The 27961-nt window shown below is 42.3% G+C and overlaps 1 protein-coding gene across 1 annotated transcript in view; it reads left to right on the forward strand.

The window, feature by feature from the left end:
* Nucleotides 1-27961, forward strand: part of LOC138265937 (CD5 antigen-like) — a 643904-nt gene that overhangs the window by 161113 nt on the left and 454830 nt on the right. The window contains exon 2 of the mRNA XM_069214135.1: nt 22487-22617. Coding sequence (XP_069070236.1) covers nt 22487-22617 — 131 coding nt within the window. The remainder of the gene's footprint in view (nt 1-22486; nt 22618-27961) is intronic.

Raw genomic sequence — 27961 nt, forward strand, 5'->3', positions numbered from 1 at the left:
TGTAATATCCAAGAAAGAAGTGACTCAAACAGATGATCTCACCAAAGAACAAAAATATATTTCTACTACAACGTTTCAGCTTCCACCTTCCTCAGGTAGTATAAGATGGTTTGCTCAGTGGCTGCACAGCTGACACTGCTGGATTTTCAAAAAGCATCATGAGTGAAGATTCCAATTGGAATGTGGAATCAATGCAGTCCTGAGAACTCTTTAGATATGCAGAAATCAAGTGGTATTATCAGTGATGTTCAGTCCATCTGGATGCAGTGATTTTAAACGGTTCTTTGGTAGATCATCTGTTTGAGTCACTTCTTTCTTGGATATATATATATATATATATATATATATATATATATATATATATATATATATATAAATATATATATATATATATATATATATATTTATATGGGGTTTTCAGCAGGGAAGGAAACATGCTGTATCTTGATTATGTTCCTGCCGAGCGCTCTCAACACAGACCTACTGCTAGTAGATTGTTTCTTTCACAGAAGTGGATTTCCCTCTCTTCAAGTGCACAACTTTCATTCAAAGAACATGCTGATGTAAACTTGCTTCAATCTATAAACAGGCACAAGATTAATAAAAGATGTTGTACTGCCATTTGTTAAATTTTGTTTTGACCAATGACTTTGTGTTTCACCACTGCGCATATTAGTTGCTCAATGTTCACCAGTAGCACATGGTATGTTTTGTTCAGTTTAGCCGCCTATGGGCTTTGACATTGCATTAGTCATTACATTCTGTATTCTGCCTATTGGCTTTGACATGGCATTAGCCATTACTTTCTGTATTCAGTTGAGCCGCCTATGGGCTTTGACATTGCATTAGCCATTACATTCTGTATTCTGCCTATTGGCTTTGACATGCTGTATCCAGTCTAGCCGCCTATTGGCTTTGACATTGCATTCCTATTGGCTTTGACATGATGTATTCAATTTAGCTGCCTATTGACTTTGACATGCTATTAGATATTCTGCCTATGGGCTTTGACATGATATTATATATTGCATTTTGTATTCAGCTTAACTGCCTATTGGCTTTGACATGATATTATACATTACATTTTGTATTCAGCTCCGCTGCCTATTGGCTTTGACATGATATTATACATTGCATTTTATATTCAGCTCAGCTGCCTATTGGCTTTGACATGATATTATACATTGCATTTTGTATTCAGCTCAGCTGCCTATGGGCTTTGACATGATATAAGACATTGCATTTTGTATTCAGCTTAGATGCTTATTGGCTTTGACATGACACTAGACATTGCATTTGATATTTAGGTTAGCTGCCCATTGCCTTTAACGTGGAGTTAGACATTGCAGTTGAGAATCCAAGCTGTATTTTTCCAAGCTGTGTTTTTGCACCAGAGAACCAAGATGTTTTTCTCACAGTAGACTAGACATGATAAGAGAGAGTACATGGGTGTTGTTTTTCTTCGCTTGAGCTTGGGAACAGGAGTAGTCTTGGAGACCTGGCCAGTCTCCAAAAGGCTTGCTCAGTTTCCCAGGTCTGAGAGGAGGGGGCACACCTTTGTAACGAATGTAACAGGCTGCAGAGGGTTAGATTCGAATCTGCCGGACCTCGTGCTGGAGCTTGGCGCCAGCTGCCAGCAATCCCGTGTGGGTAGATGAATCTCTTTCTCGCGGCTGACAGGGGTCATCAGCTTGCAGACCTTAGAAAGATGAAGCTGTAAATAGTTTCCCACACGGTGAAGTATTTGTTTTGCTTTGCATTCAATATCTTATAAATATAACCTGCTGTGTATATTGCAAACTGATATATTTTGTTTGATTAACGCGGGCTTGAAAGCTACTAATTCGTCAACATAAAAATTGTGGTTGGGGAAGAATTAACAACAATAAAAGTCTTCTTTGAACTCAGAAGTGCATTTCTGGTGGTTTATGTATGTGCTTAAAAACTAGATAAGAGGAAAGCACTACAATTGGTACCAGGAGTGGGGTCGATCATTAAGAGTTGATTAAGGGGTATTGACGAATTAGTAGATTTCTAAGTGCACACTTTAAAAGTGTAATTGTTTCTGTTGTTTGGAGAATTACAGAAATTGTTTTTTTGTTTGGAGAATCACAGTAGCACGGCAGACCATGTCTGGGAATGCATGTGTTGTTAAACTGCCCGGTGGTGCTAAGAAAAACTGTGAGTTGTTTTCTGTTTGGAGAATCACAGAAGCACGGCAGACCATGTCTGAGAATGCATGTGTTGTTAAACTGCCCGATGGTGCTAAGAAAAACTGTGAATTGTTTTCTGTTTGGGGAATTACAGAAGCACAGCAGACCATGTTTGAAAATGCATGTGTAGCTAAAATGCCTGATAGTGTTTTGAGAAATAATTTCTGTTGTACATATGTAGAAAAAGTGTCTTTTGGAAGTAATGATGACAGAAAGGTCTGGATACCTTTATCTGCTTACAGAGAAATGCAGGAGAAATGTAGGCAGTTGGAACATGAAAATAGGAATTTACGTGAGAAAATTAGCCAGACTGAAAGTTATAAAAATGTTGGTTCTTTCTTTTCCCATTCCAGTAATGAGGGGGTTAAGACAGCTCCGTGAGCCAGGGTTTTTGGCAGCCAAAATGCATTCCTTAACTGATTACACGAAGGAGAGAGACCAGAATGTGATTTACGAGTTACCGTGAGCCGACTTTCATTAGCTTGTTTGATTTTTGGAAAAAGAATAGCCCTCATTTGAGTGAAATCCTAACACTTTTGTATATGGTCACTGTGAAAAATAATATGTAGCTGCGCGCTTGTGATTTGGCAAATTAAATAATGCAGACTTTAGGTTTTTGCGCAGTGCAAGAAGAAAAAACTGATGTACATGTAACTCAAGAAGAAGGGAAGAAAATAATGCCCCTAGCTAGAATCATACATTGGATCTGGTACTTGCAAGACAGGGCTAGAGTACCACAGGTAAAAGAGTTACCAATGAAGTTGAGTGCACCATTTGAATTCGTGTCCACTGAAGATAAAAAGCATGTTTGTTTTACTAATGATTCATTGACTGAAATGTTGCTTTCTGGCACAGTAGAAGGAACAGCGTTGTATAATGTGTGTCAGATTTTAAAGCAAGAGCTACGTGAGATGTGTAATTTTTACGCTGATTTTTGGTCCATTGCTAATGTTTTAGCTGCTTGTTTTTTCACATGGCTTGTACCTAACTGGTTCAATTACCTTGCAGAAGTTAATGAGAAAAATTCAGAGAGAGAAGTGTTCACCCAGAATTCTGCCTTAGTGGGGATGGCTAAGTGGGTGCCCCAGAAATGTGAACAGCTGAGAGAAAAAGCCACTTACAGGTGGGCAGAGATGAGAGAGATGCACATTCCCCTAGATTGGATAAAAACTGTGCAGCACGCACAAAAGCAATCTGTTATGCAAGCAGTCACAGAGCAGTTGGGGAGAGGAAAGTTACCAGGACAGAAATGGCAAATTGATCAGGTTTTAGGGAGAGTGATTGCTGCAAATTACCAAGGAAAAATCGAAATTATGCTGATACCTAGAAAAAAATCTGATTCATTCATACAAATTGGAGACAGAATGGCCCAAATTGGCAAAACTGCAGTGAATGCAGGTTTGGTAAAGAATGAGTCTGCCCCAGCCCTTCTGACAGTGCAAGAAAAGGGAAGCTGTGGCGCAGCAGATAAAAACCTCAGTGCTGATGTGTGGGCTGAAGCCCCAAGTGATCCTCCAGAACCTGCAGAAAATATAACAAAGGGCCCCAAAAACGTCCTGCTGATTATAATACAGGGAAAGAAAGAGGAAGGGTGCAGTTTAAATGAAAAATGTTGTTTGCAAGAAAAGTCATACTTGTTTATTTTGCAGATCCTACCACGTTTCGCCACTGTCCCTGAGTGTGCTGTGTGGTCCCCCTTCCGGTGTGTGCGTGTGGGGTCGGGGAAGGGACCGAACCCCCAACCTGAACCTGGCTGAGTAAAGTGCCAGCACCATGGATCCATTTTGCGCAAACTGCGCCTTCAGTTCAAGTTCAACTTGTTTGATTGCATTCTTCCACTGGAACTAAGCTGTGTTTTTTTTTTTTTTTCCTTCTCATATGGAACTCTGACTTTTGCTTACCTTCCAGAAAACCTTTCAGGTGGACCGTGCACCTTTACATGAGTAGAACTCATGCCACATCAAATTGCTAACACTGTTGAATTAGAGACTCATTCAGAGTATAAAAATTGCCCAGTCTTTTCTATGTAGATGTATCTGATGTGAAAGGTTATGAGATCAATGTGTTAATTCACCTCTATTGCTTTACAGGGATTGCTTTGATCATTCAAATCTGACTTGCTGATAATGTTTTTTTTTTGTGCTGATGTTTTTTTTGTTTTTTGTTTTTGTTTGAAACAAGAGATATGTGAAACAAAAATTCATTGGTCAAAGGGCGGAATGTACTGCCATTTGTTAAATTTTGTTTTGACCAATGACTTTGTGTTTCACCACTGCGCATATTAGTTGCTCAATGTTCACCAGTAGCACATGGTATGTTTTGTTCAGTTTAGCCGCCTATGGGCTTTGACATTGCATTAGTCATTACATTCTGTATTCTGCCTATTGGCTTTGACATGGCATTAGCCATTACTTTCTGTATTCAGTTGAGCCGCCTATGGGCTTTGACATTGCATTAGCCATTACATTCTGTATTCTGCCTATTGGCTTTGACATGCTGTATCCAGTCTAGCCGCCTATTGGCTTTGACATTGCATTCCTATTGGCTTTGACATGATGTATTCAATTTAGCTGCCTATTGACTTTGACATGCTATTAGATATTCTGCCTATGGGCTTTGACATGATATTATATATTGCATTTTGTATTCAGCTTAACTGCCTATTGGCGTTGACATGATATTATACATTACATTTTGTATTCAGCTCCGCTGCCTATTGGCTTTGACATGATATTATACATTGCATTTTATATTCAGCTCAGCTGCCTATTGGCTTTGACATGATATTATACATTGCATTTTGTATTCAGCTCAGCTGCCTATGGGCTTTGACATGATATAAGACATTGCATTTTGTATTCAGCTTAGATGCTTATTGGCTTTGACATGACACTAGACATTGCATTTGATATTTAGGTTAGCTGCCCATTGCCTTTAACGTGGAGTTAGACATTGCAGTTGAGAATCCAAGCTGTATTTTTCCAAGCTGTGTTTTTGCACCAGAGAACCAAGATGTTTTTCTCACAGTAGACTAGACATGATAAGAGAGAGTACATGGGTGTTGTTTTTTCTTCGCTTGAGCTTGGGAACAGGAGTAGTCTTGGAGACCTGGCCAGTCTCCAAAAGGCTTGCTCAGTTTCCCAGGTCTGAGAGGAGGGGGCACACCTTTGTAACGAATGTAACAGGCTGAAGAGAGTCAGATTCGAATCTGCCGGACCTCGTGCTGGAGCTTGGCGCCAGCTGCCAGCAATCCCGTGTGGGTAGATGAATCTCTTTCTCGCGGCTGACAGGGGTCCTCAGCTTGCAGACCTTAGAAAGATGAAGCTGTAGATAGTTCCCACACGGTGAAGTATTTGTTTTGCTTTGCATTCAATATCTTATAAATATAACCTGCTGTGTATATTGCAAACTGATATATTTTGTTTGATTAACGCGGGCTTGAAAGCTACTAATTCGTCAACATAAAAATTGTGGTTGGGGAAGAATTAACAACAATAAAAGTCTTCTTTGAACTCAGAAGTGCATTTCTGGTGGTTTATGTATGTGCTTAAAAACTAGATAAGAGGAAAGCACTACAGATGTACAAATGCCTGCTACCACATGCACTCACCCCTTCTGCAAGTCATTCAACACGAACAGTGAATGTGATGTTAGATAAAAATTGGGTCTCTATTTGGCAGAGGTATACACCCCTTTCCAAGTAGGGGCCACAATTCAAGTCAAGATAAGTCACTACACAACCTAAGTTATCCTGTGCTCACCCTCTGGTAGCTTGGCACTGAGCAGGCAGGCTTGACTTAGAAGGCAATGTGTAAAGTATTTAAGTATTTGTGCCATAACTTGTACAGTAATACAGTGAAAATACCACAAAACTAATCCACACCAGTTTAGGAAAATAGATAATATTTCCCTGAATGAAATAAGACCAAAACGACAAAAATAGAATACGCAAAAGTCAAGATATGACTTTTTAAAGGTTTAAATGAGCCTCAATCCTTAAGAATTAGTGGTTTTATGCTTTTAGTACACAGTACCTAGGTGTGTCAAAAATAACGACACACGGCGGCCACAGAGGAGGAGGTGTATTGTAAAATAAGGCACTGGATTGAATTTTCAGGCATATCACAGACAATGCATCATTTCTTTACACGCTGCAAGGTGATGCGTTGATTTCCAGGAGCTCAGCCTTGGTTCCTCACTGCGGGCACAATTTGATGCCCAGGGACAATGTGTTGAAAATCCTTGACATGTTGGTAAGAAGGAGCAGGCGCTGCATCAATCAGGTAGGTGATGCAGTGATTTCTTAGCCCCCAAGGCAGGTGCTACATTGATTTCTGCAGGCGTTGTGTTTATTTTCCAACACACAGGGATTTTATTCCCTTTGGTGAAGTCTTTGTGGCCCTGAGATGCAGCGCCACACCCAGTTGTTACAATCAACAGTCCTGTCACCGACTTACCATGGACTTGGGACTTTTCCACTATTTATGCCAAAACATATATATTTTTCAACATCTTTGAACATTGGAGCCTGTTAATACATCCATCACTTTTACATATTAGGAGCCTTGAAAAAGTCAATGTTGACGAAACATGTGTCGGCTGTTTCCTTACAACCACGAAAACTGTATTGGCATACAAACAACTCACCTAGTGTGATTTATTGGATCAGGGTATTTGGTTCCTGAGACATCACAAAGAAATAAATGGATTTCATTACGACTCTGCGATGTGCCGTGGTTTTTCTCTTCTCACTTCAGAACAGGAGGCAAGCTCAATCCAAGCCCTTGGAGAGCACTTTTGAGGAAGGCAGAGTCCTTCCGGCAGAGTCGGGGGTCATCAAGCCGGAGGGCAACAAGCAGGGCAGCGATCCTTTTCAGCAATGCAGTCCAGATGAGTCCTTTGGACAGCCAGGCAGACCCTCTCACAGTGTCCAGTTGTATATCCGGAAGTGTCTAATTTTTGGGGGGTCACAGACCCAGTATATATGCACCCAAAAATGCATTTGAAATTGGGAAAACTTCAAAGAGTGGTTTTGAAGTGCACAAGTCTCCCTTTCAAACCAGCCCTTTTGCCAGGATCCCTGTGGGGGGTTATCAGTCCTTTGTGTGAAGGCAGGCCACTGGCCTTTGAAGTGTAAGAGAGAGCCCCTCCACACTTCCTGCTCAGTGAAACCCGTTCAGAATGCAGATGAATGCAGATGTGACTGAGTGTCTTATGTTTATGGCTGTCTGGGTGGAATGCACAAGTGGAGTTGTCAACCAGCATAGACCAGACGTGGATTGGAAACAGGCTGCAAGCCACAGAAGGCAGTAAGTGTAGAGAAATGCCGGCTTTCTGAAAATGGCATTTCTAAAATAGTGATATTAAATCCAACTTCACCAGTAAGTAGGCTTTTCTATTACCATACTAAACATGACATGGCTACTCCTTTCACATCAGAATCTCCCACTTAAAAGTATATAAGGGCATTTCTAATGCTGGCCTATGTGAGCAGCAGGCCTCACAGTAGTGGAACACGAATTTGTGAGTTTTTCGCTACCAGGACATGCAAAACACATAAGTACATGTCCTGCCTTTTACTAACCTAGAGCCTTGCCCTATGGGGTGACTTATATTGTCGAAAAAAGTGTATTTAAGTATTTTTAAATGCCAAGTCGAAGTGTCAGTGAAACTGCACACACAGAACTTGCAATGGCAGACCTGAGACATGGTTAAGGTGCTACTTATGTGGGTGGCACAATCAGTGCTGCAGGCACACTAATAGCATTTAATTTACTGGCCCTGACCTCATCTAGTGCAATTTACTAGGGACTTACAGGTAAAATATGGCAATCGGGTATGCACCAATGTTACCATGTTTTAGGGAGAGATCACATGCACTTTAGCACTGGTTAGCAGTGGTAAAGTGTCCAGAGTCTTAAAACCAACAAAAATGGAGTTAGAAAATAAGGAGGTGGAAGGCAAAACGTTGGAGTGACCCTTCAGTGATGACCATTTTCCAACACAAAGCTATTTGTTGTAAAAATGTGTTTAGCAACCAAAAGAACACTAAAAATATCTCCCCACAAAAAGGCCTTTACAGGGAGGAGGATGTCTGGTTAGTATTTTTCAGCATGGAAGTCAATTTGGGGTAGTCAGTGTTAGCAGCTTCCACCCTGAGCTTCTCTTTTGGTTATGCTATCACCACCCTAGATACTGTTGGTCCTGCGAGTCTTAAAGATACTGATGAAGCAGAAATGAAGGTTTTACATTTATTAGCGCTTAAACGTAGTGTTGAAATAATCATGTGTGACTTTAACCGAACTAATAAAGATTGTACGGGGACAAAATGTGCCCTTAGAGTAGTTTGCCAACATTTATAAGCGTGCTTTATATAACGTGATGTATTAGAATTGCACTAATCCGACATAATCGTAAACGTGTGCTATGATTTGCTTGTTTGAAATGCTTTAGCTTAGCATAACTTTAGTAGAGGCTTCGGCCTAGTTGCCTGGTCTCACGGTTTAGATGCTCGTATTTTTCCAATGTGCTATTAAACGTGTATTTTTGCTTGAAGCTGTACTTTTCCACTGAGATCGTTCACATGCTTATCTTAAGGTTTCGTGCCAGCCTGGCATATTTTCTCTTTACTCAAAGGTCGATTTGCAGGTGCGGACAATGGAGGCTCTGAAAGTGAGTTGATTGGTATAAAATGTTGCAACTTGCGTACCCATCTCCAAGGATAATGTATGCTTAAGTAAGAGCTTGAGAACTGTCGTTTTTGATTGGACAATTTGAAGGTAACCTATGAACCCTCCAATGGAAGACCCTACTGGATTTGAACTGTTGTCTATAAAAACCAGGTGCACGAGAAGAAAGTAGCCATTGCCAGCTCGATACCCGCCATTTTGCAGACTTCGTAGCTATTATCGCCCACCTTGCTGCGACGCCATTTTGAAAGATACTTTGATGCTTTCTCTAATCGGGAGAAAGAGACTTTAAATGATTCTGGCCCTAGAGACTTTAACTTTGATTTGATCCCCTTGCATGAAGTAGTAGTTTTACCTTGCCGCCGTGAGGCAATTGCCCCGTCCACCCCTGCCCCTTTGCCCCGTCCCATGCCGATCGAAACGGTACCCATGCTGATCGAGAAACGGTACCTGTGAGACGAAGACTTCCTTGTATGCTGATCGTAATTGGTAAATATGAAAGGAAATTGTACAATTGCATTGTGTTTCTTTTAGGTAACCAACTGCTGATTTTTGACAAGATCCCTAGCTAGGAGTTTTCTAAATTAATGTTGCTAAATTGTTTTGCATGAAGTCCCACATGCCGATGCTGATTTGAGGTTAGATGAGGATTCCTTCTGTTGCACAATGCAATTTGAGACCTTGTTATGCTGACTAAATGTATGCAATTAGTTCATTACAGATTTTAGTTTTAGTGATTTGCATTGCTATTATCGAATGCCTTGTGATTCAAATGCTACATAGATTACACTTGTTTCGCCGTTATGGACAGCTATTAATGTTCATTTACGTTTATCATTTGGTGTTGAGACACATTTATATTGTGCTAGCTTTGTTAATATAGGGAAATAAACTCACTAACTTTGCAATAAACTGGTGTGGTTATTCCTGACTGAAAGGTCAGGGTTCGCCGAAATGTATTCTGGACTAATTGTTAAGTGTTATGTTGAGCAGGGTATTGCTTATGTTCATTATTGATTTGATGCAATTGATCAACATAAGAGTACGGAGAGTTCCCACTTAGTCAAAAGATTCATCGGCCTAAAGAGCGTCCAAATACAGGTAAATTATTAGTATGGACCGCTCTATCAGTAGATGGTAGCAGAGGACGGTTTCGTCTTTTGGGACCCTGTACTCTTAAAGTACATGGTGTTGAATTAACGGTTTCGACTTTTGAGACCCCATTTGAGAAGTTGGATTAGATTTTTCTTGGGTAAAATAGATTGACAGAATGATAATGGGCTAGGTCCACCGCGACTTTCCCGGGATCTCGGAGCTTGCGAATGAAGAGAATGGAGGTGTGGAATCAGCGTTGGCGGTACTAGTGATGGTATGAGTGAAGTTAGAATTTTGCGCTTGCACAGCTTATTGCCGCAGGGTGTGTGAAAAGGTTGCGAGGATAGCGGAGGTGCGACTCCGAGTGTAGAAGTAGAGAAGTCATCGAACTTCATAGAAATAGCGGAGGGGCGGCTCCGAGTGTGAGAGTAGGGAAGTCGTCGAACTTCACGTGTATGTGGCGCTTTGTGCATAAAAAGGTCCACGTGGTTGTTGTTGTTGAGACGGGCCCTGCGAGGTCAAGAGACTCCGGAGTATGTTGATCCATGTTGTGGTCTGGGTGGTTTAGTAAGTTGATCGGGCGTGGTCAACAAGTCGGTACGTGTGTTAAGGGAGTGAAAGGAACTTCGACTTCGGGCTTTGACAAGATTCTAAGTGCACTAGAATAGATCATTGACAAGTTGAGAGTAGGTCTGCGGGTCAGATTTGCTTGCGAACGTGGGGACCGAGAAAGACGGAATAGCGGCCGAGGCTAGTGAAAAGTCCCTAAGGTCCTGAAGCGACTGTGTTACCCTTCCTGTAGTAAACCGACAGATCTGTTTTATTTTTGGTAGCTCGCGATACATGCAAGAAGTTGTTACGAGAGGAGCTGAGTGAAGGAGGACTAGCCGCGAGGCTTTGTCAGCCGCAGTGTGTGTGAGTGTGACGTCACTAGGAGCCGCGCTGGGATAGGTTGGTTGGAGAGAAGGGTCGCGCACGGATTGGACGCAGTCCGTGGGGCTCGATTGGAAGGGGAAAGGCAGGCGAAGAGTATTCCGGGAATTAAAGTCACCTATTGATTACAAACTTTGTGAAATAAAAGACGAGAAAATGAAATTCTTTAAAGCATTCAGGAGTGCGATGAAGGGGGAGTCTTACATTAAAGCGAGCGTAGGAGAGGAGACGCCGCCCGAAGGTACACCAGCTTACATTGTAATGGAGGAAAAAGGGGTAGCTCCATGCCTTTGGCTAAAGCAATGGCACAAGCTGACAGAGAAACATGGGAGCGTAGCGTTCCCGATTCATGGGACATTCAATATAAGGATCCTAGAGAATTTGAGATTCACGATGTACGACATGAAGGTACCTCCAAGGCCAGCACAGTTTGAGGCTCTAGCAATTTGGGAACTGATGGCTAGACAGCAGCAGCAAAATAAGTTCGAGAACAGGATAAGGAAGGTAGAAAAGACACTAGCGGACGCTAGGTGGGATAATGCACAGAAGGTGTGGAGGTCAGATGTACTGCAGGGGATAAAATTGTTTCCCGCAATTACTAAGGAAGAAGAGGAGACAGGTAAGAAAGCTACCTGTAAGACAAACAGGAGGTGTTCCAAGGATAGAGAGGACGAGGAAAAGTTGAGAAGAGAAGAGGAGTTAGAGGATGAGGAGTTAATCATGCAATTGCTGAACGACCGTCCACCACCTTATGCAGAGAGTGGACAAGGTTCAAGTACCAGTTCTGCCCCTCCGGCATCGGTACAGAATAATGAAACACAGAGTTCAGGGGCTTCATCGGGATCTAAGGACCCGAGTCTACTGTTCACCCCGCAGATACCGCAGGTTAGGAGAATATATCGAGATGTGCCCATGCTGAAACCAGCAGAAAATTATCAGCCGCAGATCCCAGGGTACTACAGCAGTGACAACGGTGCAGGAATGATTCTAGATCCAACCGTAAGGGGAGTACAGAATGGTCACAATCCAGCAATGGCACAAGCTGAATCAACTCAGTTTCTGATGCCTCAAAAGCAGATGCAGGGGGGAAATGCACATGCTCAGATGACGGGGAGTCAGATGGGCATGCCGGCAATGATGACCCATGGTGTGGGAATGAACATGCCTCAGAACCTGGGGAATGGACAAAACCCAGATGCGATATCACTACCCATTACTGTAGGTCCACCGGTACCTCTGTACAGCCAGCCTAACTTAGGTATGAGCAGTCAGGGATCAATGCTGCAGAATGGGACAGAGAGGAGATGCATAGAAAACACTCCAGGGATAACTCCGATAGCGGCTCAGCCAACTGGATCTGGGACTTTGATGGAGTTTAGTCCCATATGTGCTCAGTCGACACTGGTGAGGTCGAGTCCCCCACTGATAATACCTCTGTCATCGAACACTGAAAAGTTGCCGCAACCATCAATGGCAGTCGATGTGAACGCTACACTGATGGGGTTGAATGCGCAACAGCTGACACAATGGTTCAACAGTCTAAATTCTACACAAAGCTCGGACAGTGGGAAGGGAGAAGATTATGTGAATAGGATGAGGTTGAACATGGAAGCACAAGAATTGGTGGAAGGGACTATGGGTGTGAATAGGTTAGAGTCCTACTCGGAAGAAGAGCTGAGGTATCTATGCCCAAGGATTACTAAAGAAGTGAACAAGGTACACAAAAGCTTGCAGGAAGTAGCTGACAAAAACGGGGTTGATATAGACAAGACGAAACACTTGAGCAGGAGCTATAGGTTGGATTTTGGGACCACAGATTTTGAACACATGAGGTCAGCAGGCATGAAGGCGCACCTTAGAGAACTGCTACAGAGTGCACAAGTGTGGAGGTGCTTAGACAAGTGGGAAAGCAGGTGGGTAAAGAGAAAGGAAAAGAGGAGGGACAGTGCTACGGAACTCAACGAGAAAAGACCGCAGAGTAGCGAGGCAGTAACCATGTTACCAATGAGGGAGACAGCAGGGGGAAAACTAATACATGTACCATGGCACAGAAGCGACATTCAGTCTTTTACGGATGATTTTCCCAAATTGAGAGAGAAGCCGATTGAATGGTATCAACAGACTGATAGGTTTGTGAAGCTTGCAAAATGTCTCTGGGAAGACCTGAACACTCTCTTCGAGATTGTGGTTCCAGCAGATTTGTGGGAGGATTGCAAAAGAGCAGTAGGTTGGCCGACAAGTGAACCAGAAAGAGACAGGGAGACGGGTGCACCATCACCTATGGTGATGAACTTGTACTACAAGGTGATTGAGCATTTGAAGACGAAGGTTGCCGCGAAAAATGTGGATTGGCAGAAGATCGATCGAACGGCCCAAGAGGCTAAAGAGTCGATTCATAGTTACTATGAGAGATTGTTGAAGGCGTTTAAGAACTACAGTGGCACAGAGACAATAGAGGCGAAGGACATGCTTCATTTTGTATTTAGATTTGTGGAAGGGCTGAGACCAGAGATAAGTCAGATGATAAAGTCGCATTTGATTTGTTGGCAGTCGAAACCGATTGATGAGGTGTTGAATTATGCGAAATACTGTAGCGACAAAATTGAAGTGAAACAGAAAAGGTTGAAAGAGAAGGTGATGATGATGCAACTTAAGGCAGCTCAGACAGGTCTGCAAGGTTTGCAAGGGATGCAAGGGTTCCAACAGCAGGCACCGCAATCGCAGCCGCAGTTGCAGGGAAACATGATGTTTCAGCCACAGGGCAGAGGCAGAGGCAGAGGAGGTTTTGTGAATAATGGTCCGGATTTGAACACTGTTGTGACTGGTGTGCAGGCAATGAAGAAGGTGATGCCGTGTCACGTGTGCGGAATTGTCGGTCATTGGAAACGCGAGTGCCCGATGGTGGTGCAGGAAGGTGCAGGTGCAGGTGCAGGTGTTGGTCAGCAAAACAATGATGTCAATGCATTTCAGACAATGAGGGGACCGAAAATGAGAGGTCCAAACCCAAATTTTCAGACCGTAAATCAGTTGCAGGGATTACAACCTATGCAGCCGCAGCAGATGCAGATGCCTCGTATGCAGATGACGCAAATGCAGCCAATGCAACAGCAGTTACCCATGGTACCTAATCAGCAAATGCAAATACATTTGGCACCAATGAGTCAGCAGCAAGTGATGGTTCCTCCACAGGTCTCGGGTCAGGTAATGAGTACAAATGGCACAGTACAACAGTTCCCGTTACACAGTGAGAGTGGAATAAACAATGTATGGGAGAGTGAAAGTTCAGAAGAAGAAGGAGATTGTGTGCTTGCAGCATCCTTGGAAGTTGATCAAAAGGGTCCGTACATAGATGGAAGAGTAATGGGTCATCGTGTTTCATTCTTGGTTGACACAGGAGCCACACGTTCAACTGTGAAGAGCAGTGAAGTACCAAATTTGCCACTCTCAGGGAGGACAGTTCAAGTGGTGGGAGTAGCAAACAAGCACCTGACGAACCCAATAACAGATCCGGTACCAGTCAGCATCGGTAACTATCAAGGGGTGCATCAGTTTGTGATATGTGACTCAAGCCCAATAGCACTGTTAGGGAGAGACCTATTGTGCAAATTGGGTTGTTCGATCATGTGTTCGAACGAAGGAATAACAATCCAGACGAGCAGTGATGGGGAAGAAGAGGACAGTGTAGAGGGGGATGAGATGGAAACTGTCGATGAAGAGTATCCTCTGATTTGTCTTTTCCCGATGATAACTGAAGAAGATATTCCAGCCGAATTACGGGAAACAGTCGGAAAGGAAGTGTGGGATATGACAGGGAAAGAGGTGGGATTGATGAAAGGAGTGGAACCAGTGAAAGTGACTGTAAAGCCCAATGCAATCTTTCCCCAGACCCCACAATACCACATGGCACAAGACACCCTCATGAAAGTTGCCCAACTTATTGACGAATTTGTAAAACAGGGAGTACTGAAAGAAGTGTTAAGCAGTCCATGTAATTCACCAATAATGGGACTAATAAAGCCAAGTGGAAAGGTCCGACTTGTGCAGGACTTGAGGAAAATAAATGACATCATAGTCAAGTGTTGCCCTGTCGTACCAAATCCAGCTGTGATAATGTTTCAAGTCCCTTGCGATGCCGAATGGTTCTCCGTCATCGACTTGTCATAAGCATTCTTTTCTGTGCCCCTTCATGAGGACAGCCAATTCCTCTTTTGTTTCAAATTCCTAGACAGAGTATACAGTTGGTGTCGAATTCCTCAAGGGTTCTCTGAGTCACCGTCCATTTTCAATCAGATTCTAAAGAAAGATTTGGAAGCATTAGAATTGCCATTCGAGTCAACTCTAGTACAGTACATTGATGACTTACTGATTGCATCAAAGACAGAAAGTGGCTGCACAGCCGATACCATTGCTCTGTTGAACCATTTGGGAAGGAATGGACACAAGGTGTCTCCTTCCAAATTGCAGTTCTGTCAGAAGAAAGTGAAATACTTGGGTCACCAAATAGAGAAAGGGTCACGGAGAATAATGAAGGAAAGAATAACGAGTGTACTTCAAATGAGTCCGCCCAAGACGAGGAAGGAGGTGAGGAAGTTTTTGGGAATGGTGGGCTATTGTCGCCAGTGGATTCCCAACTTCTCGACCCTAGCAAAGCCTTTACTGAAACTGACCCAGAAGGATGCCTTGGATCAAATTGAACTGAAAGGAGATTAGATGGATGCTTTTGTTGAATTGAAAGAGTGCATGTGCAGGGCTCCAGCTTTAGGTATGCCTGATTACACAAAGCCTTTCACATTGTTTTGTCATGAACGTGATGCATGTTCTTTGTCTGTCTTGACTCAAGCCCATGGTGGCATAAACAGACCAGTAGCGTATTTTTCAGCTACTTTGGATCCGGTTGCAGCAGCACTCCCAGGGTGTTTGCGCGCCGTAGCAGCAGTTGGTATCAGCCTCACTCAGAGTGAAGGAATAGTGATGGGACACCCAGTAACAGTCATGGTCCCTCACTCAGTTGAGATACTTTTGACCCGCTCCCGAACGCAACACATGACCGGAGCAAGACTCACAAGGTATGAAACGATAATTCTGGGCTCACCGAACGTGCAGCTGAAAAGGTGCACTACGTTGAATCCAGCAACCTTGCTTCCTGGTGAAAATGCTGAAATTGAGAACGCTGAAGACGTCGAGCATGACTGCCTTCAGGTGACTGAATTTTGCACAAAACCTCGACCTGACATTAAGGATACTAAGTTCGATGAAAATGACCAAATTGTTTTTGTTGATGGTTCATGTCTAAGAGATGGGATGGGAATTTTGAAAGCAGGATATGCTGTATGTACTGTAACAGGTGTCTTGGAAGCGGCCTGGCTCCAAGGAGTCTATTCTGCACAAGTAGCAGAACTTGTAGCCCTTACAAGAGCATGTCAACTGTCTGCATTGATGAAAGTCACCATTTACACTGATAGTCAGTACGGGTTCGGAATTGTGCATGACTTTGGCCAACTATGGTCACAGAGAGGTTTCCTGACTTCTTCAGGATCCCCAGTGAAAAATGGAGAAAGGATAAGGGAATTGTTACACGCCATTCAAATGCCAGCCGAAGTTGCAGTGGTAAAGTGCAGTGCTCATACAAAAGGACAGGACTATGTTTCTCTGGGAAATGCATATGCGGATCAAGTTGGAAGATTTTGTGCCTTGAACTGTATATTACTCAGAGATGAATGGAATTCGATAAGTGAACCAGAACTCGAACAAGCTGAAGCATTTGCCTTGAAGGTTGTAGATACAATCGATGAATTAAAAGCACTACAGAATAACGTCAGGGAGGATGAAAGAGATTCCTGGATTAAATCACAGTGTATAAAGAGACCAGATGAGCTATGGGTTTCAAATGAGGGAAAATTTGTTTTGCCAAACAGTCTCTTATCACAGCTTGCGCGGTTCTATCATGGGCAAGCTCACCTAGGGAGAGATGCCATGATAAGATTGTTCAAAACTGACTGGTTTAACCCCAGATTTCATCAAGCTGCAGAAGCAGTTTGCCATCGATGTGTCACTTGCCAGCAGATGAACCCAGGAAAGGGAACAGTTGTGAACGCCAGCCACATTGGCAGGGCCAGTGGGCCATTTAGTAGGATGCAGATAGATTTCATTGAGATGCCTGTGCATGGGGGTCTGAAGTATGTGTTGGTGATTGTGTGCATTTTTAGTCACTGGATTGAGGCATACCCCACACGTAGAAATGACAGCCTTACAGTTGCAAAGCTATTGTTGAGAGAGTTGATACCACGTTTCGGATTCCCGATCTCTTTAGAATCAGATAGGGGAAGTCACTTCAATAACGAGGTGATAAAGTTACTTTGCGAAGCGCTGAACATTGAGCAAAAACTGCATTGTAGCTATCGCCCTGAAGCATCAGGACTGGTGGAGCAGATGAATGGTACACTGAAGTCAAGAATGGCGAAAATATGTGCATCGACAAATTTGAAATGGCCTGACGCATTGCCCTTGGCGCTAATGTCAATGAGAAACACCCCTGATAGAAAGACTGGATTGTCTCCGCACGAAATTCTCATGGGCAGGGCTATGAGACTTCCTGCAGTTCCCGCAAACGCGCTTTTGAATATTACAGATGATATGGTGTTAGACTACTGCAAGGGTCTGGCTGACGTGGTTCGCTCTTTCTCTCACCAGGTGGAAGCAACCACCTTGCCACCGATCCAAGGTCCAGGACACGCACTGAAAGCATGTGACTGGGTCGTGGTAAAGAAGCACGTGAGGAAGTCGTGTCTGGAACCCCGTTGGAAAGGCCCTTTCCAAGTGATCCTGACGACAACTACCACTGTGAAGTGTGCGGGGGTTCCCAACTGGATTCACGCCAGTCACACAAAGAAGGTGTTGTGTCCCACAGATGAGGAAGTTGAAGCGCTGAAACTGCCAGTGCCTGATAAAACAGTGCTGAGTGCTGAGACAGAACAAAACCAAACTAGAAGCGAACAGGCAGAAGCAGGAGAGAGAGAGATATTATTGGAGGGCGAAGAGTCCGACTCACTTGGGGAAGACCAAGGAGAAAGTTCAGACAGCGACGAAGAAGCTGAAGGTAACAAAGAGCCTGAAGCAGCTGAGGGTAGCAAAAAGCCTGAAGCAGCTGAAGGTGACAAGGAACCTGAAGCAGCTGAAAGTGATACAGAGCCTGACGAAAGTAACAGTGACGGAGGGCTCGAAAAATGTGAAAAAGCAGGAGAGCCTGATCAGAGGAGGGCTTTCCCAGAAGCAGACGATACAGAAAAAGAAAAGGAGAACGTGATCGATTCCCCAGAAGGAGGGGACAAGGCCGAACAGAACGAAAAAGTTCAAGCTTCTACAGAAAAGGTCGCAGGTCCGTCAAATGGACACGGTGCAAAGAGGAGACTAAGTATATCACCAGTTAAACAAAGGACTGGAGAAGGTTTGAACGACGGAGAAAGGCCAAAAGTGAAAGAGAAAAGAAAGGAAGTGTCTGTCGTGGTACCAACTTCGAGTGAAGAAAAAGACTTGACAAAAGAGGAAAGTACCAGTGAGGCAGAATCGAAAAGAGAAGCAAAATTGAAAAGGAAAAGGATACCGAATAGGAGATATTCCGGTCCAGAATGGGCATATGCAGTCAATGATGATTGGACTGACGAGTTTGTATCTCTAAGCATCGAGAACGAAGAAGAAGAGATACCAATAGAAAAGAAAAGTTTTATGGACAGTGTTGATTGAAAGGGTGATAAATGACATTGCCTGCTACAATCTAAAGTGAAACAAACAACCAGCTGAGACATTGCTAAACCGGATGAGACATTTGCTAAACCGATAAAGACTGAGTTATTGCCGAATTGAGACAAATGCTGCTAACCGATAAGTGACTTGGCCTCTTGAAGAAGACGGTGTGAACATTGCGCTCGTTCAGCTTTGTAATCTGAATTGCTAAATAGTTTCTTTATAGGTGCTTCTAGCTCTCTGATTCTATACAGATCATGACACAAAACAGTAGAAAGAAATATTGTAAATATGTGTGTGTAGGCTTGATAATTGCATGTGTACTAATAATAATGGCAATAGTGCTTGGAATGCATGGTAAGGGTGAGAATGAGAAAATTGATGCTTCTACTTTTGCTCCTGTTACTGTCACTGAACTAACCGCATTGAAAAGATTAGAAATAGATGAGAGACTCTTGCATGATAAGAAAGAGCTTTCGTATAATGTTTTCTATCGCTTGCTAACAGAATATGTTGAGACAATGGATGCGAAAGATTGTTATGTGTGTACACAGATACCGACATCAGTAAAGGAAGGGGTGACATATCACCACATGCCTCTTACATACGGGATTACATGTAGTATAGTAATGGCTAGATTTTATGGTCAAACTAACATACAGTATTTTTACTCGAATTATGATGTTACCTTTGCTTATGTTCCTATAATAGCGCAGCTAAGCCAGATTGCTAAAGATTGGGATGCTAAAATAATGAGGGAATTTTTCGAGCCAATGCTACCTTTTGAAACGGCTCACGCTCATAGGGAAAACCTTACCTGCTCGCTCTCTGCAGTAGAAATAAGCTTTTTAGATCGCACAGATGATAGAAGGGCACAAATGAATGCGAAATTAGAAAAGGAACTACATAAGAGGACTTCAGTAGATAATTATGATTTTGCAGCAATAAAGACACAAGGGAAAATAGCTTTAGATGCTTGGCATGTAGGGAAATTTTGTATATATCGAGGTGAATCTTATTATGACAACATTTTTGTAGGAGCGAGTGAGTGTAAACATACGTTTATCTTTAAGGCCAAATGGACATTCATGATGAACGGACTTGACCCTGTCATTCCAGGTGTATATTACATTTGTGGGTATAATGCCTATTATCGTCTTCCGAAAGGATGGTGGGGGAGATGTTATTTGGGTATAGTGTTCCCAAAGGTTTATCAACTGGATGACCTATCGATGATTCAAAAGACATCTGGATCCCATCGTATCCAGAAAAGAGAGACCGCAGCTGCTGTGGTAGGAGATATATTTGGAGCCATGATTCCTTCATTGGGTGTCGTGCTGAATTCCATCAAAATAAGAAAGTTGACTACTATAGTGGATAACATGTTGACAAAGTTTTCAGGTGCTATAATCCTGATAGATGCTGAACTTGCAGCGGAAAGAGCTATGACTCTTCAAAATAGGCTTGCTTTAGACATTCTTTTAGCAAAGGATGGAGGCGTTTGCAAAATGCTTGGTGCACGACACTGTTGTACATATATTCCCGACAATAGTGTGAAGATTAAAACTATGCTTGCTAATCTAACAAAAGAGAGTGCAGATTTGAAGGAATTGAAAGAACCAGGAGTGTGGGAGAAGGTTGGAAAAGGACTTGCTTCAGTGGGACATTGGATTGGGGGAATTTGGAATGGGATACTGTTAAAAATAATAGAGGGAATATTAATAGTTATAATTTGTATATTTGGAATTTGGGGAATAAAAAGGGGAATAATAATGATTATGGAAAGAATTAAAAGAAGAAAGGAAGAGAAAATAATGAAAAGAATGGCAGAAGAATACAAAGCGACAACTAGGGGAACTAAAAGGAAAAGAGAACTGACAGAATTTTAATGGAATAAAATTTGTGGGCATGGTTTGGTGTGATGACAAGTAGTCATCAGAGGAGGGATTGATGAAGCAGAAATGAAGGTTTTACATTTATTAGCGCTTAAACGTAGTGTTGAAATAATCATGTGTGACTTTAACCGAACTAATAAAGATTGTACGGGGACAAAATGTGCCCTTAGAGTAGTTTGCCAACATTTATAAGCGTGCTTTATATAACGTGATGTATTAGAATTGCACTAATCCGACATAATCGTAAACGTGTGCTATGATTTGCTTGTTTGAAATGCTTTAGCTTAGCATAACTTTAGTAGAGGCTTCGGCCTAGTTGCCTGGTCTCACGGTTTAGATGCTCGTATTTTTCGAATGTGCTATTAAACGTGTATTTTTGCTTGAAGCTGTACTTTTCCACTGAGATCGTTCACATGCTTATCTTAAGGTTTCGTGCCAGCCTGGCATATTTTCTCTTTACTCCAAGGTCGATTTGCAGGTGCGGACAATGGAGGCTCTGAAAGTGAGTTGATTGGTATAAAATGTTGCAACTTGCGTACCCATCTCCAAGGATAATGTATGCTTAAGTAAAAGCTTGAGAACTGTCGTTTTTGATTGGACAATTTGAAGCTAACCTATGAACCCTCCAATGGAAGACCCTACTGGATTTGAACTGTTGTCTATAAAAACCAGGTGCACGAGAAGAAAGTAGCCATTGCCAGCTCGATACCCGCCATTTTGCAGACTTCGTAGCTATTATGGCCCACCTTGCTGCGATGCCATTTTGAAAGATACTTTGATGCTTTCTCTAATCAGGAGAAAGAGACTTTAAATGATTCTGGCCCTAGAGACTTTAACTTTGATTTGATCCCCTTGCATGAAGTAGTAGTTTTACCTTGCCGCCGTGAGGCAATTGCCCCATCCACCCCTGCCCCTTTGCCCCATCCCATGCCGATCGAAACGGTACCCATGCTGATCGAGAAACGGTACCTGTGAGACGAAGACTTCCTTGTATGCTGATCGTAATTGGTAAATATGAAAGGAAATTGTACAATTGCATTGTGTTTCTTTTAGGTAACCAACTGCTGATTTTTGACAAGATCCCTAGCTAGGAGTTTTCTAAATTAATGTTGCTAAATTGTTTTGCATGAAGTCCCACATGCCGATGCTGATTTGAGGTTAGATGAGGATTCCTTCTGTTGCACGATGCAATTTGAGACCTTGTTATGCTGACTAAATGTATGCAATTAGTTCATTACAGATTTTAGTTTTAGTGATTTGCATTGCTATTATCGAATGCCTTGTGATTCAAATGCTACATAGATTACACTTGTTTCGCCCTTATGGACAGCTATTAATGTTCATTTACGTTTATCATTTGGTGTTGAGACACATTTATATTGTGCTAGCTTTGTTAATATAGGAAAATAAACTCACTAACTTTGCAATAAACTGGTGTGGTTATTCCTGACTGAAAGGTCAGGGTTCGCCGAAATGTATTCTGGACTAATTGTTAAGTGTTATGTTGAGCAGGGTATTGCTTATGTTCGTTATTGATTATTGATTTGATGCAATTGATCGACATAAGAGTACGGAGAGTTCCCACTTAGTCAAAAGATTAATCGGCCTAAAGAGCGTCCAAATACAGGTAAATTATTAATACGGACCGCTCTATCAATACCAACACAAACAAAAAATAAAGATGGCTCTGAGTACCCGAATTCTGTTTCGTAGTTTAGTTTCTTAGTGTTCCATAGCCTTCATGAACAAATAGAAGGCTCCAGAGGGACAATGGGCGGAACAAGGGCCCACCCTGTTACGTTTTTGGGGTCACACTGTGCATGATGACACTTCATTTACCCAAGATATTTTGGTGAGTTGATGTGCATGTGTTTCAGGCTTGCAAAAAAGCAATAATCTTTCTTTTTGTGTCCCATTTTAGGTGTGGTGAATCTTGTTAGCGGGACATTTTTTGGAAGCTCTTTTATTCTTCCGGACAATCAAACCAAGAAAGCAAACCATAGCGAATGTGAAGGACTTGTTCTTCTGTCTTACAATGGGACGCAGAGTCTGGTAATGTCAATTCCACACAATTGTTTTTTTATTTTAATCCGCGCAGGGAAACACAAGGGACCAATACTTGTGTATACACTGGTTTAAGAAATGTATTATAGACAGTGGCAAATACTGTATCTTCTTATTCTTTACTTCATCACTGATGAAGCAAGGAAAACGCAATTCTTTATTTGAACGATAGGATAGGAAATAATTAAGAGATCTTCAATTGTTTCTACAAACATTCTTCTTATGAAGGTGCTTGCATGTGAGACATGCATCCCTCGCTTGTTAAAGGAGGACATAATGGTAGTCACAAGAGAAGGCTTCATAATCTTTTTACATTTGATTATTTTCCTCAAACCAATGCTTTTGCTAGAAAACGGGGCAGTCTGCAGATAGAGGTACAGGAACAAAACAAACAAAAAAGATTGATGAACTGAGAGAAAAACAAGATGGGTGGATTTAAAAAGGCAAACATTTTGCATATTTTGAGTGTTGGAAGGGAGAGGGGAAGTTAAGTTGGGGAAGACGCCTTTCTTCATGAGTTTATAATTACAAGGGTAAATCATTTGAAAACTTTAGTGCTCATGTTTGGAAAAAATAATCCGTGGTTGTTCTTCTATATAACACTTATAAGGCACTCGATGGATATGTGAGTTTGCATGGTGTATACAACCTGTAGTGTGACAAAAGTGGACTGTGACTCAATTCCTCCTATAGATATCAGTTGGCAAAGGTGCACATTGGCGTAATAATTATTAGCTGTGAGTTATAGTTTTGTTTTGGTAATTCCCTAATACTGATAACGATGTGTATTGACTAAAAAGCACCATCTGTAACATTATAAATATAAAAATATCCAAAAATACATGTACATTAATCTAAAATAGCACTCCGTGTAGATTTCACACAGTATGAAATGTTTAAAAGTTTTATGTAACATTTTCAAAGCTTAATATCTTTAAAAACCTAATGTGCTCAATTAATACTGAATTCTTTACCTCTGTCTCTGAATACATGTTTCGGAAATGCTGATTGCATGGCAATTGACTATATTTATTCAATGAATGTAAAGATTTGTTTGACTTGTTAAAGACTTTGGTGTTTACTTAGAATTTCAATAGTGGGAGAACTACTGTATATTGACAATGCTTCCTCCTCACCAAACTTGCAGGCTCTCTACATTATTTAGAGGCAAGGGAAGCTTTGCGGTTATGTTGGTGGAGCCTCAGGTTGCTGTCGGAAACCTCCAACGTGATCACCTGCATGCCATTTGAGGCATGGTGATCCCGAGCAGGAAAATAGCATGGTCCGCGCACAGCGAATAAACTCACTGTAAATTAGGATCATTGACCTTTTGTTTTGCAATAATAAATTCCCTCTTTTGGGTTTATTGTTAGAAAACAAAGCAGTTTGCTGAGGGGTACATTAAACACAGTGCTCACTATATACAATTTTACTGCGTTGGAGCTGCCATTTCATAGGCATAGAGAGCACTGTACCTCTAGTGGGGATCTTTAATTTAGGCAGGAGGTCTTCTTCCATGAGAGTAGAACCCATAGCATCTGTTGATCTGGTGGGCTGCCCACTAAACTCTTAATGAGCTGCTTAGTTCGTTAAAGATGAGTATTAATTTGTTGAAGATTGATAATCTTATGTCTGGCAAGGTGGTCAAGTTGGTTGGTGTATTCCATGGCATTCTTATGGCTCCCACTCCATTAAATTAATATTCTGAGCCTCTAAACTTGGTGTCCTAGCACGTAGGATGTCCGCCAACATTGTGTAGCAACACCCAATTCTGAATCAAAACATCATGTTATTTACGTCCACACCCTGCTGTATAATTCTTTGAACACAGAACTCCTACTTATATTTCCCTAACATAGAAACAAATCTGAGCCACCAGTGACTGACATGCTTAAAGTAACAGCTTTTCTCTATGACTGTCCACATGTAAAATTGTTTGGATTTAAACTCAACCTCATTTTGTCACTGGCTCATACATCAATACAATCTCAAATCAGTCAACATTTACCTTCACTCAAAAAGGTCAAACACCCCTCTCTCCTGCACATCTATAAACAATTGCTGATTCACTAATCAACCACTACCTAGGTTTTGACAATGTCTTATTTGCTAGAGTTCCTTAAAACACCCTTGCATCTCTTAAGTGAGCCCTGCCATCAGTCAGAAAATGTAATCATTTATTTGGGAATTCTGAAGGAACTGTATTGGTTTCCCATTGACTCACTTATAAAGCATTCACTTAAACCAGCCTCCTTATTTGCCTAACCTTCTCAACATCTCACACGGTGAAAAAGGCTCTAGGAACGTCAAATCACAGAACCGAAATTGCTCATAAGCATCAGCAAACGTCTGTAAGGCCCTTTCTACAAACTAACAATTAAACCCATGTTCTCATAGTTCACAAAACAACTTAAAGCAATCTCATATATTCTTGAAGTGTTAATCTTACATTACTGATTAAAATAGTTTTAGTGTTAATGCTGTTTAGCATGGTGTTCATCCTCTCCAGATTTACTGTGAAGTGCACTAATATTTATGAAAGAGGGGTGCTAAATAAAATACTAAATAAATACATATGTTATATTATAGGCATTGCTTCTCTTATTTAAAGTGACATATTAAACAATTGGACAAACTTTTATGTCCGAATGTCTAACTGTAGGAAACTGGCACCCTGTTGCAGTACCCTTCCCCCCCCTTTTTGCTTGGTCTCTTGTTGCAACTTGGACTGGAGTGCACTGGGATCCTGCTAATCAGCCTGTCAGTGCCTGTGTTCTTTACCTAAAATTGCAAAATTATTGGCACCATTGGCAACACCTTTAGCTACCACCATAAGTCTCTAATAAACGGTACCCGGAGCATGGGGTACTAAGGGTAGGCCCCAGAGGGCAGCAACATAGATTGTACCCCCCTCAGGGACCATGCATCTAAGTGCACCCACCATTGCCATTGCGGGCTGAGTGTTCTAGTGCAATTCTAAAATGCAAAAATGACATGCCACACAGTCTGTGTACCCTGTCCACTACACACTGCATGCAATATAGGTAAGTCACCCCTCTGTCAGGCCATCCAGCCCTAAGGCAGGGTGCACTATACTGCATGAGCAATATGCCCCTACTGTGTGCCTGCCAAACCTGGGACATAGTAACTGAACAGAGCAGCTATGAATTTCACACCTACATGATGGGCACTCTGCACCCTGGGTTTTATGGTATCAAACAACTCACAATGATAAATCCACTTTGGTAGCAGTTTTGCATTTATTGACAAATTTACCCAGAGGCCACCTTAGAGGTGCCCCCTGAAAAAGCTAACTACCCTGGCATGGTTGTTGGCTGTTCACAACCAGCCTACCACCATTGAAACTCAACCCCCAGCCCTGCTGCTAGCTGCAGTGGGCTGCCCCTATTGCAACCCCCCACTTTTGGTGGGAGCAATAGCTAAGGAAAATGCACAAAGGACAGGAGCAGTGGCCACCCCTAGCTTGAACCCCCCCAAAGGTGTTGCATGCGGGATGACCCCTCCATTTAATTTTACTCCATCTTGCATGGTTGAAAAATAGCCTCTCAGGGATAGGGAAGGGACCTCTCGCCACAGGAGGTCATCACATAATGGGTGTAGCCACTCTAAGGTAGATACTAGATACTCCCCTAAACACCCACTAAATGCAGTATTTTGTGGGCAGCCCTCAACCTGCAGATCAGATTCCAAGGACACAAAAAGGCCTGCAACAACGAAGACCCAAGGCTTGAGAACTACATTCCTGCTGCACAAAGAAAAGGTGCCAAACCCTGACTGCTGCACCCAGTACTAGACAATCACCGCTAAGTGGTTTTGTGGACATTGGACAGACTCTACAAATCCCCAGGGGACCTCCACCCTTCTGAAAATCACCAAAGATCTTCCTCCAGGGTGAAGGCATCACTTCCTGCAACAAAAGACCCAAAGACCAGTGAAGTCAAGTTCACTGACTGACTGCTGACCAAGGAAATGGACACTGCAGCCAGACCAAATTGCACCAGATGGACCCGGAGGACAAAATCCTACAAGTGTGCCAAGTTTGGTGGCACTGCAACCTCCAGTTGCTAAACCGTGCAATAGATTGGAGTAGTAGTGACTCAACATCAGACACCAGGAAGAAAAGTCCACCCTGGACTACAAACGGACCAGGAGCAAGCCCCAGTTGAGAGACTTCCATCCATATAAGAACCCCCCCGAGGGGTCCTGCTGACCTGCAATCCACCCTCAAAGTGACCTGCCTCCTGCTTCCAACTGCACTTTTGCGCACAACTTCTGGCTCACCCATGTGCTCTGCACTTACCCTCCTTGGGCCCTGCATTGGAGAACTAGCTATGCTGCAAGTGTCCCCCACCCCTTTCAACCTCTACAGCCCAAGGGGACCTACCAGACTCACTTTGAAGTCCACCTGTGCACTGCTTTTCCAAGTGGTCCCCTGCAGTGGTACCGCACCCGCACCAGCACCAAGGACTTTTCAGCAGCTCTTACTGAAAAAAACCGTGAACTGCCCAAACTTCTACGGCTGGCCCACAGACTTCTTGAGGACCTCAACCTAGAAACAAAAGGACATACTGGTAAATGCATTTCCTGATTTTATTTGCATTTTAAAAGTTTTCTCTTATTGCTTCCTATGGTGCCTAATTACGCACAAAAAGACTATTTTTGCTAAACTTTGAAAAATCATAACTTAAAAAGTAGTTACCCGATTTCAATAATCTTGGTCTTAAAAGTTTAATAAAAATCTGAAGTATTTTTGTAAATAGGTCTCGAGTTATTCCTTCGAGTGTGTGTCTTCATTTATTGATACTGTGAGTACAACAAATGCTTTGCACTTCTCCAAGATTGTCATAATAATTAGAGCATTAGGTGGTCTAGTTCTTACCTCTGTAAACCAATGTGTGGTTGCCCAGGCTCTCTGCACAGTGTGTCTGGATTTGCACACTAGAGACAGAGCCACCCTCCAACATTAACCAACCAGGGCAAATTAGTGCATATGCCACTGAGTTTGATGCTGAGACAGATATTTTTTTTATTCAAAGAATGTGTGTTGGCAAGACACTGAGCAGTGGCTGAAATTGGGTAATCCTTTGATGTGTGCCAAACAAGCATTTCTTACTTCACTCTCACTGTTCTTGCCCATATTTTATGTATTATTAGTTTTAATAGCATTAAGAAGACCCTAAAGAAACAGAACCTTTTACAAATGAAAGAATGTGTTCAGCAGAATATGTAAGTGTTAATGAACCTGCTTTATCAAATAAGTGTATTTGTAAACCCTACTGCAATTAGATTTTAGGTGAACAATAACGGGTAA

Source organism: Pleurodeles waltl, chromosome 11, assembly GCF_031143425.1.
Source record: "Pleurodeles waltl isolate 20211129_DDA chromosome 11, aPleWal1.hap1.20221129, whole genome shotgun sequence".
Taxonomy (NCBI): domain Eukaryota; kingdom Metazoa; phylum Chordata; class Amphibia; order Caudata; family Salamandridae; genus Pleurodeles; species Pleurodeles waltl.